The sequence below is a fragment of the Sinohyriopsis cumingii genome, chromosome 6 (assembly GCF_028554795.1).
Source record: "Sinohyriopsis cumingii isolate HCF-2022 chromosome 6, ASM2855479v2, whole genome shotgun sequence".
Classification (NCBI taxonomy): Eukaryota; Metazoa; Mollusca; class Bivalvia; order Unionida; family Unionidae; genus Sinohyriopsis; species Sinohyriopsis cumingii.
Window position 1 is genome coordinate 18,659,611 of NC_142966.1, and position 19,243 is coordinate 18,678,853.

Here is a 19,243-nt window from a genome sequence, read left to right on the forward strand (position 1 = left end):
TCCATAGACAGGTCACGAGCAGCAGCCATGCAAGGTCCTTTTCATGCTCTCAAGCGCTACTTGAAACAACAGTCAAGTTGTTGCATGTGCAGACTTTTTTTTCTTCCAATGAAAGCTGCAAGACATCACCCCTCAAGATCTTGCTTCATGGCTGAAATGGGTTACATGCTCAGTGTACTCTTTAAAGGAGACCAGAAACCAATGGGAATATTGAATAATAATAAAAGTACTATAGCAGTAAAACTTATTCTGAAGTATCATCTGCAACCGTAATGCAAATCTTAAAATATTGGCCTATCTTCTAGGAGCTGAATTTCCGTGACCTCGTATGCAAAATTTCCGCGCCTATTCGGTTACTTTTGGGATGTGACGTCATAGTAGCGACTCCAGCAGCCCAAGTGGGAGTTGCCAGAGTAAAAGACAATACCATTTTGCGTTGCTTACGGGTGTAATAGAACATTAACAAAAGCCAGTGGACAACATTTTTTTTTCTTTCCAAAAGATAAAGGCATAATGAAAGAATGGATACATTATTACAAACGAGTCGATTTCAAAGCAACACCATATAGCACTATGTGCTCGTTACATTTCTCAAAGAACTGTTACGAGAGGGATTCTGAAAAAATGGCAGCTCAAGGATACGCAAATGCTAGTCCTAGACTAAAAGTTGGCGCTGTTCCAGACATAACGTTGAATATTTTAAATCCTGGGAAAAATGTTAAATGTGCGAGTTATGAAAATAGGCAGAAGGCCGAGTAAGTGGCCACAAAATGCAACAATCAATTCACAGATCTTTTATCTACACCAGCAGTGCTAAAATAAATCTGATAGCCCGACACCCTGGGCCCCTCTGGTTTTAGTTCCGGCCCATCCTGTATTCAAAGTGAGGTGCCCGTCAGGCTTGTCAAAACAAAAATTGTTTGCCTGAGGAAACATTGATCGCGCTGGTGAAATTAGTAAATGTATTTTCAAGATGTTGACATACATGCCTTAACACGGCACAATCTAAATCAAATCACTACGGTCCAAGGTGAAATTTAGATTTGATTTTAATCAAATGGAGGCTTTGCCAAAAATAATATTTTAAACCTGTCGTGTTTCGAGAAAACACAATTTTCAGTAAAACAAAATCATTATATTCATGTAGTATGTATAAACGGTAATCTGTAATGATTGGAACTGATATAAAACTATTCCTTGGGCAGTTTAAATAGCAGCAATTAAAAGAAAAGAGGTCAAAGTTTCACATTAAATGGCTGACAATAGAAACTGGGGGGGAGGGGACTATTGACCCAACCCCCAACCCCTTGCCCCAATGTGCGAGCGCCCATGGGACGTACCTTTTCTCCATGTGATACGCCTTATTATTCCCCCAGGACAAGCCCATTTTGCATATTCTGGTCAGCTCTGGCTAAATTGCAAAATAGCTAAAGGTTTGATTTAAGTACGCAAACAATAAAGCCGGTGTGACTAATGAACATACTCCTTATCCTTGCATTGATCTTGTGAAAAGGACTGCCCTTCGGACATGCTTCAAAGAAACCATGTTCGACAGTGTGTTTATGTGTAAGCACCAGCAACTGATTGCCAAAATAAACGATGCCTATTTTGTTGTTACTTATGATGCCATGGACTTCAGGTTTAAGTCTTAATGCATGTAACACTGTTTGCCGAACAAAATATTTATTCAGAATTAGTTCTTTAGGGCCACATATACTGTATGGTATATTTTGTTTTATTCCTTGTAATTTAATCATGGTAATTAAACTTTACATATACGGAAAAGGAATGTCAGGTGTTAACTGGCCAAGTTTCTTTGGCGGAAATGGAGATGCGATTTTGTTTGCAGAGAAAATTTCACAGTGACCATTCATTTAAGCTAATTGGTGACAATTTTATTCCTTTAATTTTTTTATACTATAGTATTGTTGTAGTTGTTTAAAAACATCTGAAATTTACTTGAATAATGTTTAATTTTCACGTTCTATTTACTGAAGAAGAAAAAAAGAAAAAAACTGTTGTGTGATATTAATTATTTCGTCCAGTGCCGGATTTAGACGTGTGTGCGTGTGATTTGAATTTTTAATGTAGCTTTAACAATTTTTCAGTCATATCACTACGATGTCTGCAGTGTGGCAGTTTAGACTGTGGATTGCATACGTTATATCTATTTATAAATGGTTTGGGGATGGGTTTTTTTTCTTCTGACAAATGAAAATTGACAGACATAATGTAATAATCGGGACTTCGCTGCGAAAAATTTAGAGATATTACGAGATCGGGATGTAGATGAGGAAATACCCCCAAAATCGGGACGTTTTTCTTCTGGCTTGAGAGTTGACAGGTATAAACTGTCCGGGCTTGTGGAATTTCAGTCAGAGCTTGAGTTTATTTAAGTTACCAGCCCGGTGGCTGTGCCTAAAAAATTTCTTTTAGCACTGACCAGTACAGTACATAAACTATTATATCACACTGCAGATTCAAGTTTTGAATGTGCAACCCAAATGTGGTCTCCTTCCATCTGCCTCGCTCGCCAATGTTTATGTTTGTATTCAAGGACTGGCTAGTATTGCATCACGGTACCACGTGATCTGTCGTCTCATTAAAACTCGGTAAAACTCGGCAATTTACGGAATCGTGGTATCTTCCATGCAATAAAATCACTACCCGCTTACGATATTTAATTTATAAACATGACAGTCGAATTAAAATCTGTAGAGAATTACATACGTAGAAGGAAAATTTTGATTTCTAGTCTCCTTTAAGTCTCCTAAGATGAGAATTGCCTCATGAAAATTACTGCCCAAGAGATTAGAGCAATCTCTGTGAGCCTCGCAATTGAATGAACATTTCAATCCAAGATATAATAGAAGCTGTTTACTGGCATGCAGGAACAACCTTCTCAAGTGTTTGTTTCAGAGATTTAACTTCACATAGTCAAACCATGAACCAGGTAGGTCTGGTGGTAGCAGCCAAGATAATTATCAGACCCAATTATAACAACACACCCTATCAGCTTTGCTGGATTCACCAGTTTTGATAATGAAAATAATTAAGAAAAGAGGGGCATAGACTGCAATAGCTCTGAAAAAACACCATGTATCAACAATCTGCTTGATTTACTGACATGTACAGAAGAGTCACAGTGACCACTTTGCTCAGGCTGGTGTTAAAGCAGCAAGTCAGCACCCATTCCCTGATGGCTAACTTCTTTCTTTTTAAGATAAGAAGTTAAACATTTCACAATCAAGAAATACTCTTCCATGGTACCAGACTTTAAGAAGATTTGCAGTTCAATTCTGACACATGCAGACCTTGTCCACTTCCCTAGAACAGATTGCTGTCAAAAGTCAACCAACAATGACTGTTTCCTCCTTTTTTGATCTGGCGAGAGAGAAATGCTGCAGGATGTTTTATGTACCCTCAGATGTTACCTGAGATACACAATGTCCACTGTACAGACGATTCCTACCACTGAAGACAAGAATGCAAGACATAACCCCACAAGTGATTGCCACTTCCCTAAAGGGAGTTATTAAATTAGTGTACTCTGAACAGGGTACATCAAAAAAGATTTCAGCTGAGGAAATACAAGTGACTTACATCATCCTGATCTGAATATAATATTCCATTTTGGGAGATAGTGGAATCAGCCAACTGGCTTGCCCAATCTCCAGCTTCCATTTGCATGACATGATCTCACTAAGCAGAGAACTGAATCCCGTTGAGTTAGTGGTAGCTGCCCAGATAGTGACCACTCCTCATTCATCAAAGCACAACCTTAGACCCAGACATGAATTTGCTGCTTTTGTAGGATTCACCTGAGATACTTAAAATGGTGAGACAATTCACATGGATCTCCCTCTCACATGTATAAAGGAAATTGTCTCATCCTGGATGACACAGGTAGAAGCAGAATGATTTGCGTTTCCTCCTCCTCTTGCCTAGTCTCCTAATGTAATGTGATCAGGTAATATAATTGTGGAAGGTAATATAATTGTGGAAGAAAGCAAAATTTTTAGCATATATGCACTAGTAGTGCTTTAAAAAAAACATTTTTTAGTATGATTATGTTTCTTAAAAAAAACCTGATCCCTCCTACCCTTGCTACAATACGTACATTCTTTAATGTTTCCCTTAAGTAAAAACTGTATAATGGTATCCACCTAGCAGGTAAAAAGGGGAGGTAACCTTTAAGAGCTGCTTCCCTTTGGTCTACATAATATATTGATGGACGTTTTTCCATCCTTCATGATTCGGAGGTAGGAGAAAACGTTATCCTAATGTAATGTGATCAGGTAAATATTAGTAGAGAAACATAATTTACTGAAAAATTTGGTTTGTATTGCACTGTTAGTACATTATTATTTTACTTTGTTCCTCAAAAATGTTGTGTCCCCCAACTTTAGTCAGTGGTGGCCACAATGTCCCCTGCTCTTGGGATCCTATGTGCAACACTAATTTGGAGCACATCTTCATGGCCAGATAGATGACAGACATTTACAGTGTGTATATAAGAGCATTTTATCATCACAGCATTACACAAATTGTATACAATTAGATCCAACTTTCTCAAGTCCATATGTAAATAATTTCTGTACATTTTATATTTATTTTAGAGATTGAAAGAAATGGAAAAGAAGAAAAAGAAATTGTCACCATATGAAAAATTACGCTCAGAAATCATAGACTACTATGATTCAGTTTTTCGGTAGGTTTTTCAATTTTATTTCATTTTTAAAAAAAGTTTTTTATATCCAGAAATGTGCAAGTTATACAACTGAGTTTGGAATATTGATTATGTTGCAGTTGATTATACCTTTAGTACAGTATCTGTCCTTCCTGTACTACTTCTGTTTTTAAAATGGGTCACAAAATATTTGTGATTAGGTACTCAAATGGAAAAATGTGTAAAAACACTATTACATCACTGTGGAAACTGTTGCCTTCAAATTCTTGATAGATGTGAATTCCATTCAGTGACATCAGGTTATTAAGACAGAATTTAGTTTTGGGAGTTGGGTTGGGACGGTTTGATAAATAAATTAAAATAAATGTGTGAAAGACACTCAAGTGTAAAATTTGTTTTGACAAAATTTAAATTTCAGGAAGTATCTGATATGTCCAAAGAATCTTCCCCTTCATGAGATATTTTACTACGACTCTTCTGGCACAGTCAAGAAACACCTGAATGCCTCACCCAGGTCTGCCACCCAGATAGCCCTTAGTAATCCACAACACCACATACAGGTACTGCCTATTTTAGCTAAATTTTAAAAAAATACAAAGTAAAAAGAGTTTTAAAAATGTATTATTATATCCACAGCTCCTTGCATGGCCAAAGGTTATGTGAAGTTATGGCATGTCATGTATGTCATACCTCAACTGTCCATCAACATTTGCTCATTTTGACTTCATTTGAAAAACTAGTGGACCCAGTTCAACCAAAATTTGGCTGAGAGATTCATACATACAGGTCAGGAAGTACGTTGGAGATTTAATCTCGTATTGGCGTTCAGCTCCCCATTTGGTGAATAGTTGATGTGTATCTTTCACCGTGGCATATTTTATTCCGGTATCTTGGACGGTTTCTTCAGTTGTGCCGTCTATATATATTTCGTAGAATTGCCGGGGATCCGTGAGTGATACTAAAGTGCCGGCTTTTTTTTCTAGTTGTGCAGCTTGTCCAGATGCTAATATGTTGAAAAGTTCAGGTGTTTACTTACCATGCCAATACACCATCAGTTATGGTTGTTGTTACTAAATTTTGCTAGGTCATGAGACAACTTGTCCAAAGCCCATTCGTAGAATGTCCTCGAGTGAAGACCTTTTAAGATTGTACAGATAATGCTGAATCACCATCTGATAATGTCAGAATTAAACGGTACAAAAATAGTTTAGTGGCTTTTGGTAAAAAAAGCACTCAACAGAATTGAAAAAAAATTGATATTATTTTGATATGACCTGCCAACCCTCACGATTTTGCTGTAAGTCTTAATGAAATGATGCTAAAATTATGGACTTAATGGAATAATTACAAAATAAAACAGAAATATGATCATTGTGGTCTATTCTCATAGTAGACTCTGAATTCAGAACCAGGGTTTCATCTTTAGACTAAATGGAGTATGGTAGCGCAGACATTTTAAACCTTCCTATGTTGTTCATGCAAACCTGATCAAGATTTGCTTTTACATTTTATCATCTGGTCATCTGAAAATGTTGTCCAAGCGAGAATGCATGGAAGGTGGAAAGGACAATCAGCCTCATAAAACTTGAATCAGTGGTCAGAAAAGTATAAAAAAAGATTACTCGTATTTGGTCAGGCTTAGAAAAAATAAGAAAGGTAATTGTTACATTCATTGCACATTATGTTGTATTGACCTGAACATTCCCCATGGTGGTTGAGATGATTGTCGCAGTCATGTGAATTTTATTTAAAAAAACATACAAAATACTTTGCAATGAAATCAAGCTGCAAGTTGCTTAGCTGTACGAGATTTGGATATGTAGTGCCCGAAACTGAAATAGAGGCCATAAGGACCGAAGTATATTTTACAAACTCATTGATTGAGCATGATGCATGATGTTGCAGTTGCTGCACCAGACCATGCTGCTAAATTGTCAGTAGCAAATAGTTATCAGTGTGGTAGAACAAAAACTACTGCAATTATATTACATCACTGCAAGTCAGTTAAGGAGAACATTGAAAACATTATTTCATCCCAGCCCTTCAATATAATGACTGATTGTAGCAATGATTCTGAGGAGTATTACCTAGTTGTTGTTAGATCTTTTGATCACACAGAGGGGGTTGTAATGGAAGTACCTTTGTCACTTACAACATGTAGTGAAGCCTCTACTGGGCAACATATTTTCACCTTATTAAATTATTTGAAAAAGAGAAATGTTTGCTGGAATAACTTTACTGCATTTGAATCAAACAATGCTTCAGTGATGACAGGTTGCAATAAAGATGTGTCTGGACATGTAATTAAGGTGAATCCTTTAGGGTATTCAAGTGGATGTTCATGCAGTTTGATGCCTTTAGCAGATATAAAGGGGGCTGATAAACTGTCAATGAGTTTTGATGACTTGTTAGTGGACATATCATATTATTTGGATAAATGCACAAATAGACAATGTAACTGCAAGATATATTATTTGGATAAAAGTATGAATAGACAAATGAAAGCATTATCTAACAAGATGGTTTTTCTTGGTGAAGGCATAAGAAGACTGCTGGGAACCTTTATAAATGTATTTTGATAAAGAGGCCAAGAATCAAGAGGTTGGAGGCAAAAGGGATGGACCCAAAAGTAGTAGGTCAGAGAAGGTGTCTCCTGGTGTGTCTATTAGCAAGGAAGGAAATAAAGACACAGCAGATACATGCATGAAACCTCTGAGCTGTGGTAAATCTAGAAGTATAGTACTAACGCAAGGTCTGTCTCATAAAAAAACACATTCGAAAACAAAACCCAAGAAAGGTTCCTTTGAGAAAGCTAAATCCCAGAAATCGATTGAAAAGGCTCATTCTGGATTTCAAACACCATGAGTTAGAAATGAAAGGAGGGTCCTTAACAATCAGTTACAGAGGAAAAAAAGCCAAGAGTTTTGTTATGCATTTGTGTTCTCAGAGCATCAAGTTGTATTGCTTATTTCAAGACCACATAATTCCATTCTTTAACAAGCACAACTTAATCATGCAACAGGAGGAGTCTGTGTAACACAGTCTTGGGGGAAAAAATGCTATAATTATTCAAGCAATTGCTGGTCAGATTAGTAAAGGTGATGATATTTCACAAGCCAAGGATCGTAAGAATATGGATTATCATGACTAAGAAAGAAAACTCTGATAAGAAACTTAGAGTAGATTCAGAAAGAAAAAAAATACATGGCTGAAAATGAGCAATATGAAAGTTGCCTCTGAATTCTATGAAGTGAAAGACTATTACACAGGTGTTTGTGATTACATTGTTAAGAGGTTTCTCTTGAATAATAAACTTCTGAAGTACAATGCAGTTGCTGATATGTCAAAAGGAATGATGAATGATTTCAGCATTTGATGTATTTTCCATCAAGATTTGTGTGTATGGAACCCTAGAAAACCAAACGGCAGGACACCTTGGAAGTAAAGTTTTGGAACTACCAAATAGACAAATTGAATTCTGAGATCTTGTACACTGGAAGAGTTTACAAGCAATGGGATCTTATCAGTAAACTGAAGGATGCTAATGCCCAATTGAAATGCAACACTTTATGTAAAAATGAATGTCTCTGTCATGACCAAAACAGTATGTATTGAACATTTCACAAATCTTCAATGAAGTTGTGTCAATTTGAATTCATATAACTTATATAGTGGCAATCATGAAGGTGTTGGACAAGCGAGGTATCAAGATTTCAGCCTTACTGTTATTATGTAACAATTACATGGTGATAGCAATGGTCAGCTGGTCATTGTTAGTTATGATGTGTTAATGTTCAAATGACATTTGTGCTAAGCACTGATCCATCAATTTCAAGTACATTTGTATTTTAGTCCCACACAGAAAGAAACAAAAACTAACGAAAGACAGTTGAACTCTCGATATAACGATGATGATATCTAGTTGACCTCTAGATATAACAATGATGATATCTAGTTGACCTCTAGATATAACAATGATGATATCTAGTTGACCTCTAGATATAACAATGGTGATATCTAGTTGACCTCTAGATATAACAATGATGATATCTAGTTGAACTCTCGATATAACGATGATGATATCTAGTTGACCTCTAGATATAACAATGATGATATCTAGTTGACCTCTAGATATAACAATGATGATATCTAGTTGACCTCTAGATATAACAATGATGATATCTAGTTGACCTCTAGATTTAACAATGATGATATCTAGTTGACCTCTAGATATAACAATGATGATATCTCATATTGGAGATCGTTAATAAAAAAAAAAAAAGAATAATTGCTTCAGTGCTAAAAGTGCATCCATGTAATGAAGTTAAACCATTATTAAATTTGGACAAAAAACATTTCTGTTCAAACTATGCAATAATTTGTGTTTGCATTAACTTGCTTAATTTGGTGTTATCTGTGACATCATTCTAGAACAGCATGAAAATCCATTACTGTTGAACTTTGCTCGATGGAATAGTCAAAATATTCACTTTTGTTGTCATAACTTGTGATACAAAAAAAAAAATACTTTAATGGGGCATTTGTTTTCTTTCTTAACAATTTCCTGATAAAGAAAGGCACAGAAAAGTCTGTTTGAGTGAATTAAAAACTATGTCCAAGTAGAAAGTATCAGTAAGAGTCTTATGAGCACTGCTAAATTAAGTTTCAAATGTATTCAAACCAATCAAATCATTCATAATCCTTCTAACCTCGGATAGAGGATTTAGACAGATTTGGGCAACAGCTTCACTGTCGCCTGTACTATTAAATGATATCAGTAAAAGTAGAGAGAAAGAAGAATGTAGAGAAAGAAGCAGCCTCCTTATGTAAGGTACAAGAATTAAAACTGAAAACGTTTCTTTTCATTTTTTCATTCTGTGCTTTCACCAATTAACTAAGGAGAATAATATCAAGTAAAAGATGGTGTAAGATTAGATTAGTGGGTGTACTTATTTAATAGTGGGTGTACTTATTTACCATCTCAGTTAGCTGCAGTGTATTCTTGAAGAATTAATGGCAGGATTGGACAAACTATAGGCATTTCATATGCTTTATTTCTCTTTCTAAGTTTAGAAAATCTATGAAAGCCTGTATCCGTAGAATGCTCAGATGACACTAGTGCAGTGGAATGTACTGTATTTCATAATTGTTCCCAACATTTTCTTCATTTATGTTGTTTTTGTTTTTTTTTCACTGACAACTATATTGTCTGTCGGTGTAGCATTGTCATTCAGTTTTCATAGGATTACTCTTTATTCCATTGCATAGCATGAGTCACTATAATCTCTACTTAAGCAAGTTACATGTTCTCCCGATGCATCACTCTTGTACACATATTTGCTGTGGTAATGCCAGCTCCAGCTTTATTGAAGGTAACACTTTTTAACACTGTAAACTCTGTGCTTTAATTTTGTAAGATCAAAGAATTAGGAGTTTTCAAGATTTGTGCTGATCTGATATCCAATATGGCAACCACAGCAGGCATCTTTGAAATCCTATCACTACTTCCATAGTCCTAGATGGAAGTCATTTCACCAGAAAACTTCTTTTGATATCTGGCTGGTACTAAATGAAAATGGTGTCAATCTGACTTCCATAGCCACCATGGCAGCCATCTAAAAAACCTTGCTGTTGCCATTCCTCCTAAATCGAAAGTCATATTGACATGGGGTTTCTCACCAGAAGACTGCTTATGATATCTAGTTGGTCCCAAAAGAAAATACTGCCACTCTGACCTTTAAAAAGGGATGACACAATGGACATATTGGAAACCATGTCTTTAATGGCCATATCAATATAGGGTTTTCAACAAATGTCTTCTAATTGTGTCTAGTTTGATCTAAATGAAAATGGTGCCGATCTTTTATCCATTATGGATGCTTCAGTGGCTAAAAGAACTGATGGCCTTGCTAGAAATTCTTTTTGGACAGTAAAGAAGCATTGCATTCAAGGAAATCATGATTTTTGTAATTTGCACTAATCAATGTTTCCTAATGTTTTTTGTTACAGAGTATAAACCGTGATGAAGATGAAAACGTGAGCTCAGCTATGCCAGATGTTTGCATTGTGTACAAGCTTCACTTAGAGTGTGGCCAGTTTATCAACCTTTATGACTGGTTACAGGTACTGGAGGACCTCCCTATATCATAGTGTCTATGCAAAACACTAGACCATTGTATGGTTTTGCACTGCATTTGCATTTGAGAAATGGTCCATGATATTAAAAACAAAATGAATGTTGTTGAAACAGTTGTTAAGAGTAAACAAAGCATGGTAGCTGTAACTTAACATGAAAAAGTTTTGAATGAAGACCTCTACTCTTAGCAAGTAAATTTTTAAGCAATCTGGAATCTGAGGCCATCAGGTACAGCATAGCTCTTGCATTTTTGTATATATCATTTCAGATATGTTTCCCCAATAATAATACATTTGAATACATACACTACCTCATACATTTAGTCCTCCTTAGGTAAAAGATGTTTGCCCAGTCTGTTGGTTTGTTTTAGCAACAGAATTGCTGAAAGGCAGTGTTGGAAATCATGCAAGAGTGGTCTCCCCAAGGCTGGAAGTATTGTCACCAAATCCCATACATAATCAGTTACCAATTTTGTACATGCCTGAAAGCATGCTCTTTCTTGAGGCCTGGCAATTTCTTTTGTGCCTTTTCATCACTTGAGCAATTCTTTTGACATTTCTGTTTTTGGGAAAGAATACTCCAGCTATTTCTCATGTTACGATAATGATACATGAATATTTTGGTCTGACTGCAATAAGATTACTGTAATTACCTGTCCTAGGGCGTGTAGTAATTTTAATTCAGCTCACTACTTGACCTGGTTCATGAATTCTGTAATGTAATTCACTGTATCCCCCAGGGGTGTAAAAGTGAGGTTTAAAAAAAAAAAACTTGGTTTCAGAACTGGGGGTCAAATAAAAAATGTGGGGGTCAAAAATGTACTAACAAATTTTCATCTGACTGGTACTTTTTTCAGCTTGAAATAGGATATTGCAACTTGCACTCTCTCTCTCTCTCTAAACATACAAATAAACCAACTCACTCAATTAACAAACAAATGTATTGTCCATTCAAAGAATAATTTTATTAGTTCGTTTTTCTTTTAAAGTCTCCTTATAAATCTTTTTGAAGCAGTATTATAGACCAACACATTACATACAAGCCAATACAAAAAACCTAATAAATCTTTTTAACCAAATGGGAATTAATTTGCTGCCTGTCATAATATGTGTACTATCATTGGTTTCATTGTTCTTTGTCCTAGAACACATTTATCCAAAAATCAAGGAGACTAATGATTCATCTTCTTTCTAATAAGTTACACTTGAACTTTAAGATCTTTCTTTTATTGCAGCAAAGTTAAAAACCAACAAAATCAGCAATGACCCCCTGACTTTGTAATCTAAATAACACATTTGTCTCAGCAAGTTTACTGATTTCTTTGTTGTGAAAGAATGTCTTGGGTTATAATGTGTTCTCCAGATATCTTGTGGCAAACAAGGGCAGATTTTTTAACATTCTTAAACCCTATCATTAAAGGATAATTCACTTTTGCAGGCTTTGCAATCATGCGATCAGAAGTCACACCAGTAATCCTAATGGCTGTGCAATATTCCAGTCAATAAAATTAGATCCACAGTTACCTTTTTGTGTTCAGCTTCCTTCACTTTCTTCGCTAATGATTCTTAGTGCACAACGTTTTAATCTGGAGATCACTTTCTAATGCAACAAGCATTGAGGTTAAACATCTAGATGACATCTTGCTGAACTCGCTGGATATTATGTGAGAGCTCGTGAGATTAGGGAAGCTACAACATCATAACATTGCCTATGCTAGTCTGGTTCCTTGTTTCATTTGTTCACTATGTTGCACTCTGCTATATGAATAGAGGAGTGCAACGGAGGGAGAAAACAAAGCAGGGAACCAGTCGATGCCTATGCACAAAATATACATGATGCCATCCCTCGTCCAATGCATTGGATATTAAATCCTGATTGCATTATGTGAATCCTTTGCGTAAAAAAAAAAAAGTACAGCAGCAAAATGTGTGTGTAAATTTTCTCCAGCGTGTGTCCCTGACGCATAAATGTGTATAAAGGGAAACACTGGTAATTGATATATTATTACATGTTGTTAAAGCATTCCTGTGATTTCCTTGGGTAGTTTTGTTCATTCATAGCATCACCTTCACAGCAAGTTCAATGCAAATTTTGATTGATTGCCTCTGTGTTCTATTCTCTCTATGTATAGGTGTCAACACAATGGTCAGAATTAAGTTCATGGGTACAAATCTGGTAGACTATGGTCACTTTACCTGCATATATTGTTTGGGTGTGATGGGTGTTTATGATGGCCTGGGAATGTATATGTGAATTAATACTACAAAAAACTAACTTGGGCAAATGAGATAGCTATGAAGCAAGGATGTGGCAACATCAGTTTTGCAGCCAATATCACCTCCATTGATGCTTTCCTATTGACTGAGTACCTGAAAGTGGAAACTCCTCCCATTACAAACAAAATTTGTCAAGTCCAGCCATATAAAGCTTCTTAGACAGTACCTGCCCCTCCATCACCCTCATAACCACTAGTAGAATAGATCTTCTCAACACTAACTACTGGGTCAGCACCAGCATATATGGTGCCCATTTGGGCCTGTTGTAGATATTTCTGGGATAGCCAGTACTAGTTACTGATAGCATGCATCAGTTGGCTGCAGACCATGCTAGCTCAGGCAGAATCTTGACCAACAACTTCCAGGACTAAGTATCGTGCTCTATTGTTCTGGTATACCCAGTTCTGTATATCCAAAACACAGATATTGTCTGGCACCCAACCAATACCTACATGGTATGGCAGCACGCTTAAACTATTTCTAGGCAAACCATCAACTCGTGATAATTAACTCAGTAACCATTATTGGACTTAGACACCAGGATTCCAATGGCTCCAGACCATATCTCCAGCAGAGTTTCATCCTATGCCTTCCATATAGGTGTCAACAGGTGCAGTAATTTTTCTTTCCAATATAAGCAGTCCTAGCACTAAAACAGACAGTGTCTGGCACTTGCTCACGCTTTATCCAGCCCCATCTCTTATTTTAGATGACCAGCATCACTAGCACCCAATTTGGTGAAACTCTTTCCTAGTATGTTGAATATGTCCAGTATTGGACTTGAACATTGTAGATGGCACCTGGCAGGTTCAGGAAAATGGAAAATGGGTGACTCCCAGCATGGTTCATCTTCAGATGATGGTTTCAATGATTTTGAATGTTTTGAAGTAATAAGTTTATTGAAGCTGGGAAAGCATAGCTGGAAGTACCAGTGAGTGATTTTGAGCCCGAATGTAATGTCCAATACAAGTCTATGTACATGCTGGATGTTGAATCAAATTGAGAATACCAAGCTTAATTAAAATACAGGCAATTAAAAACAAAAGAGCAAAAAAATACAGTTGAGTGATTTTATGCTTCAAAACTATAGCACATTAAGGGTCAAGGCAAATTTGAAAAAATAAAGATCTAAAAAGAAATTAAATGTAAGGACATTTGTGTGATCAAAAAACCTCATTCTGAACAAGCAGACTATGGCATTGGTGGACTTCAAACCTTAATGCATCATTATGGAACAGAACTCTGGCATAGTAATCAGTAAAGCATGGAAAGAAAGTGAAAGTTTGGCAGAGTCCATGTTAGTCAAAAATGTTATTTTGGAACAGAGATATCCAAAAGACAATACATTGAGATGTGTAAAATTGTACATAAGAACCATAAAGAACAGGTTTGCAACTTGTTCAAGCTGACTAAACTAGCCCCCTCAGACGGCAGACTGTGAAAACGGGTTTTCAGCACAAATCAATAGTCATACACAGATAAGGGAAAGATTACATTAACAAACAATTGACAGGTTAATGCTTGTATAGTAAGAGTGGACATTTTTTTTGAGGATTTTGATTTTAACAGAGCCCTGACAGAGTGGAGCAGTAAGAAAGAGATACAGATACTTCACTGTTAAGTAACTATTGAACTGTGGTGGTTTCCTCCACCTGCCCTTTTTATTGTCTGCTCCCCACTTATTTTTTAAGAAGGGAGATCCTTCCCCCTTTAGATAAAAGCCAGGCAGCAACTTGGCATCATGGAGTCAGTTTCATGTCACCCCGCTTGAAAACCCATGGCTCTCACTAAAATTATAAACTGTTGATTAAGGACAGTTTTGCTGTTTTCTGTGCCTGCTGAATCAACTTCCATTTCAGGTGTCCATCTTAAGCCAGAAATACTGCATGCCTTTCTCATGTAAGAAAAAGGACTACTGCCATTGTTGGAGAAACAAACCAATTGTTTGAGCTGTATAGTATGTCTAAGCAAAGAATATCAATACAACCATTGACTCTCGACAATGCAAATTGCATTGCATACTTACAACTTAAAATGGCTTTGAGCATACCCAAAGCAAAACTTTACATTTTGTTGAAATCCTATTAATTTGTAACTTTATAAAATATAAACTTAGTCTTGGATTTTTTGTTGGATAGGTATTTTTACACATAACTTCAGTGTTTTGCATGCTTTTGATGTGCTTCTTGTGAACTTCATGCTTTCAGTTATAATATTTTAACATCATTAAAAAAATTTAAAAAGTTTACTACATTCAGTATATTTGTAGCATTTCAGAAATTTATGCCACTTTTATAATCCATGTAAGTTATCTTGCAGATAGGATTCCTTCTTTAATATTAGGATTAATTTGCAGATACAGTTTCCGTGCTAGTTTTTTAAAAAAAGATGTTTTAATGCTTCTAATCATTGTGTGATTAGCATTAATTAGTGTGTAACATTCATTCAGTACCATAGCTTTACCAACTATGTGCTGCCAGCCCCTTGATACACACATTCATTCATGATTTCTTTTCAGATTTAGATTTTTTCCCAAGTTTAAATTAACCTCTTTTTAGTGGATTAAAAGATTAGATGACTGTATTTTAATCCCTGTTGGCAGTTCAATATTTAATGTAATACCTACCAACAATCAAACCAAAAGAACTCAGTTTAAGGTAGATAATGTTGATATGTTTTAGAGTTGTCGGGCTCAGATCACTAAAGAATGGACAGTGAACACTTAGATCTGCCAGAATAATAAAAAATATTTTTTCTTGTCCTTGCAGGCTTTTGTAACAGTTGTTTCACCTGATACAGAGTTTGATCCAAAGAACCCAGATAAAGTACTGCAGTATCCTTTTATGAAATACGTTATTATCCCATGACTCTTAACCCTTTACCACATATAGTATATGACTTTTTAGTCCTTCAATACACATGTAACAAAGTTACCCAGTGCTGTGCGCTATAAATAGAACACCTGTTACCTATACGACTCCATACACATAGGCCTGCCTGTTAACTGTTAAGCAGTGTAGTGTATGTTACTTTTAACAGCAATTTTAACCATTTTATATTTTTGGTACACATCTATTATGGAAAATTTAAGAGTAAAGTCCAATCATTGTAGCTATGTAATTTATTTTCACAGAATAATTCTTTATGTGCTTTAAAATCTTGAGAGAACTCATTCACCGTCAAGTCAGTGAAGCCATGTGACCAACCGTAGCTGCCATTTCTCATACTCAAAGTTTTTTGTCCGCATCTACATCACTGAGTCATCTGATTTGATAATTTATAAAAACTAATTGCTGCCTACATCAATATCAGAGCCTTTACCCAAGTTATTAAAGCTTTCATAGTTGTGATTCTAATCATGAAAACTTTGTAAATACTGAACGAAATCCGCGACCACCATTTTGGAGAGTGGACAATACGACCCAGTTACTTTAAATAGCAGATTTCAACCAGAGCATAAACAGTGCCCACATGATCTGATGTAATGGTCATTCATAGAAATGAATGGAGTATCCAATAGGGTTTTTTTCCCCAAGGTGGTGCTACAAAAACCCACTTAAAATGGCTGATGTTTACAGCAGGCGTCCAAAGGCACTTGTATGCAAATCTGGTAGAGGCATCCAAAGGTGCTTGTGTGCAAATCTGGTAGAGGCATCCAAAGGTGCTTGTATGCGGTAAAGGGTTAAAGACTAAGTGTAACAAACTTGGAGAGCAGTTTTAAAATGGTTGAGATTCTACAGGTATGATAGAGAATTTCCTTGAACAAATGCCTCATAAAAGTGTTTCGGTATAATTGTTATCAGATTTAAAAAAATATATGTTGTGGTAATTAAATCACTTTTTTTAATTGAGGAATTGCTATGCCTGGGAAAAAATAAAATGCAATTTCAGACAGGTATTGAGTGTTGATTCTTTCTGTGATAATGTTTTAAAAATCTAAGTATTCCATAAAATATCATTTATATAGAAAATATACCAAAAATGCTGGAGATGTAACATGTAAGTTGTTATCTTCTTTTAATCAGTAGATTCCACAATTGTGTTTCTCAGACCTTTAATAAATGGTAAATAGACACGTTAATTGCAGTAATTTATATCTGCTGGTTTTATTGCTTCACTAGAATCATATTAAGGATTAGCGGGACATGTATTTATTTCAGTTGGGAGCATTAAAGCTGAAAAGTCATTCATGGCCAAAATATCTATTCCTAACAGACAATAGAGCTTTGCACAAAATGTTTTCTCTAGTTGTATTACAGTATATTGTAGAGTTTTCTTTTGTTTTAAAATATTATGAAATGAAGTAATGATAGTTATTATTATCCTTAACTCAAGTTTAGGGCCCGATTTATCAGGGCAGTATCAGAGCTTCAGTTTCTGGGGTTCATTAAGCCAACAAAAAGGAAGACTGATCATGTGGCACGACTTACCTGGGGTGGTTGCTAGAGAAGCCATATTCTGGATTTTAACATTTGAAACATCTTTCAGAATGTTTAGCCTGAAATTTGGATATCTCAGTCTTTGGATATAACAATAAAAATCTGAAGAAAATGTCATGGCTTGAGAAACTTTTGCCTTAAAGCTGTGTTGTGCTTGTTTGTAGCATCTGCTATGTCTTTTATCCAGATGAGTTCACTTTCCTATGTTTTGCAGATGAAACAGCAGATGAAATCACAATAGAATCTCAGAAAATTGTCAACCAGTTTGTTTCTAATGTAGAACTAGATAAATGATGGACCTTCCTGTACCGAGCTATAAGGTCTTGTCTTTATGAATAGTTAAGCTAACTATTTATAGTCTGGCAGACTACTTGTATGCTTGAAATGATAAAACAGCAGTAAACATGGACGATTTAATTTCTTATGTTCATATTTTAATGGCAAGAGATAAAGTAGCAATGGATTATGATACCACTAAAGAAATGTACTGAAAGACTAGATGGGTAAAACTGATTAATCAAATGTACTACACTTGATATCCCAGTAGTTTTGTTCCCTCTGAGGCTCCCCACGAAGATCGATCTATGGCTTGGCACAAAGCCTTCCAAATGAATGTAGTCATTTTACAGGGCAAAATCACACATGTATATTTCATGACCTGGAAAAGCCAAAGCATGTGCGAGTTCATTATATAAATAAAATCTGGATAAGGATTCTTTAGGATAACACACACTTAATAGAACCAGGACTTCATACCAGTAGATTGACAAATTTTTGATTAGTAGAGTTTTTTTATTATGTATTTTTAAGAGGATTGAAAAGAAACATTTTTTTCCATAATTTGTATTCTCTTTATACATTAATAAAACTGCAAGTTTTCAACACTACTTCGATACTGATGGAAAATGTTAAAATAGTAATATGAGTCGGTCTGTTTTCAATTAAATTAAAAAGGATGAATTGTGTATCTCATGAATCACTGCAGATATTATTTTAATATAAAATCAACAAGAATTTTTGGTTTATTACACAAGATCACTAACTGGTGACCAATGTTGACATTCATTATGATTGCTAAATTCCACACCTGTCTTTCAGTAGTTCTTGGTCCAAAATTTTCCCCGTGAATCACTTTGTATTTTTCAAAGGAGAATGTACTCTCTGTATCATTAGAATGTGCCAATGACAAAACAACCACTCATTACAGAGATTATAAAATGGAATAAATTACATAACAGTAGTATAGTATTCTTTGTACTAAGGAGGCCAGCAAGATGTGTTTAAGTTTATGCTAAAAAAAAATTCATGCTGTTTGGACAAAGTCTATTTTCTGCTTAGATGTAAGTTTAACACTCCTGTCCCCAAATGTTACATCAATTATTTAGACTTTACAGATGATTACTTGTGAACTTGTGTGCCAAATCTGATAACTTGTAACTGCAAACACAGACCGCTCTGGTGGCTTAGTGGTTACAGCATGCGACTTATAAAAATGGTACTAACATCTGCCTTGCTAGGCAACCAGGATTAACTGGTTAGTGTTAGGATTGGTTGGCCTAGTGTCAGGATAATGTGACTGGGTGGGATGTCATGCTACATGTCTGCAGTATGATGCCCCAGTGCTAGACCATGATAAACTGCCACACTGCAGACATCATAGCAATACGACTGCAAAATTGTTAAAGGTACGTTAAAAATCTAA

At 35.7% G+C, this 19,243-nt stretch overlaps 1 protein-coding gene across 1 annotated transcript in view; it reads left to right on the forward strand.

Annotated features, from left to right (window-relative positions):
• Positions 1 to 18,423, forward strand: part of LOC149796445 (uncharacterized) — a 251,870-nt gene extending 233,447 nt beyond the window's left edge. Inside the window, exons 26-30 of the mRNA XM_089960532.1 lie at positions 4,620 to 4,711; positions 5,109 to 5,250; positions 10,700 to 10,813; positions 15,871 to 15,935; positions 17,443 to 18,423. Of these exons, the coding sequence (XP_089816658.1) occupies positions 4,620 to 4,711; positions 5,109 to 5,250; positions 10,700 to 10,813; positions 15,871 to 15,935; positions 17,443 to 17,548 (519 nt within the window). The 3' untranslated portion in view covers positions 17,549 to 18,423. The remainder of the gene's footprint in view (positions 1 to 4,619; positions 4,712 to 5,108; positions 5,251 to 10,699; positions 10,814 to 15,870; positions 15,936 to 17,442) is intronic.
• Positions 18,424 to 19,243: the final 820 nt, after the last annotated feature.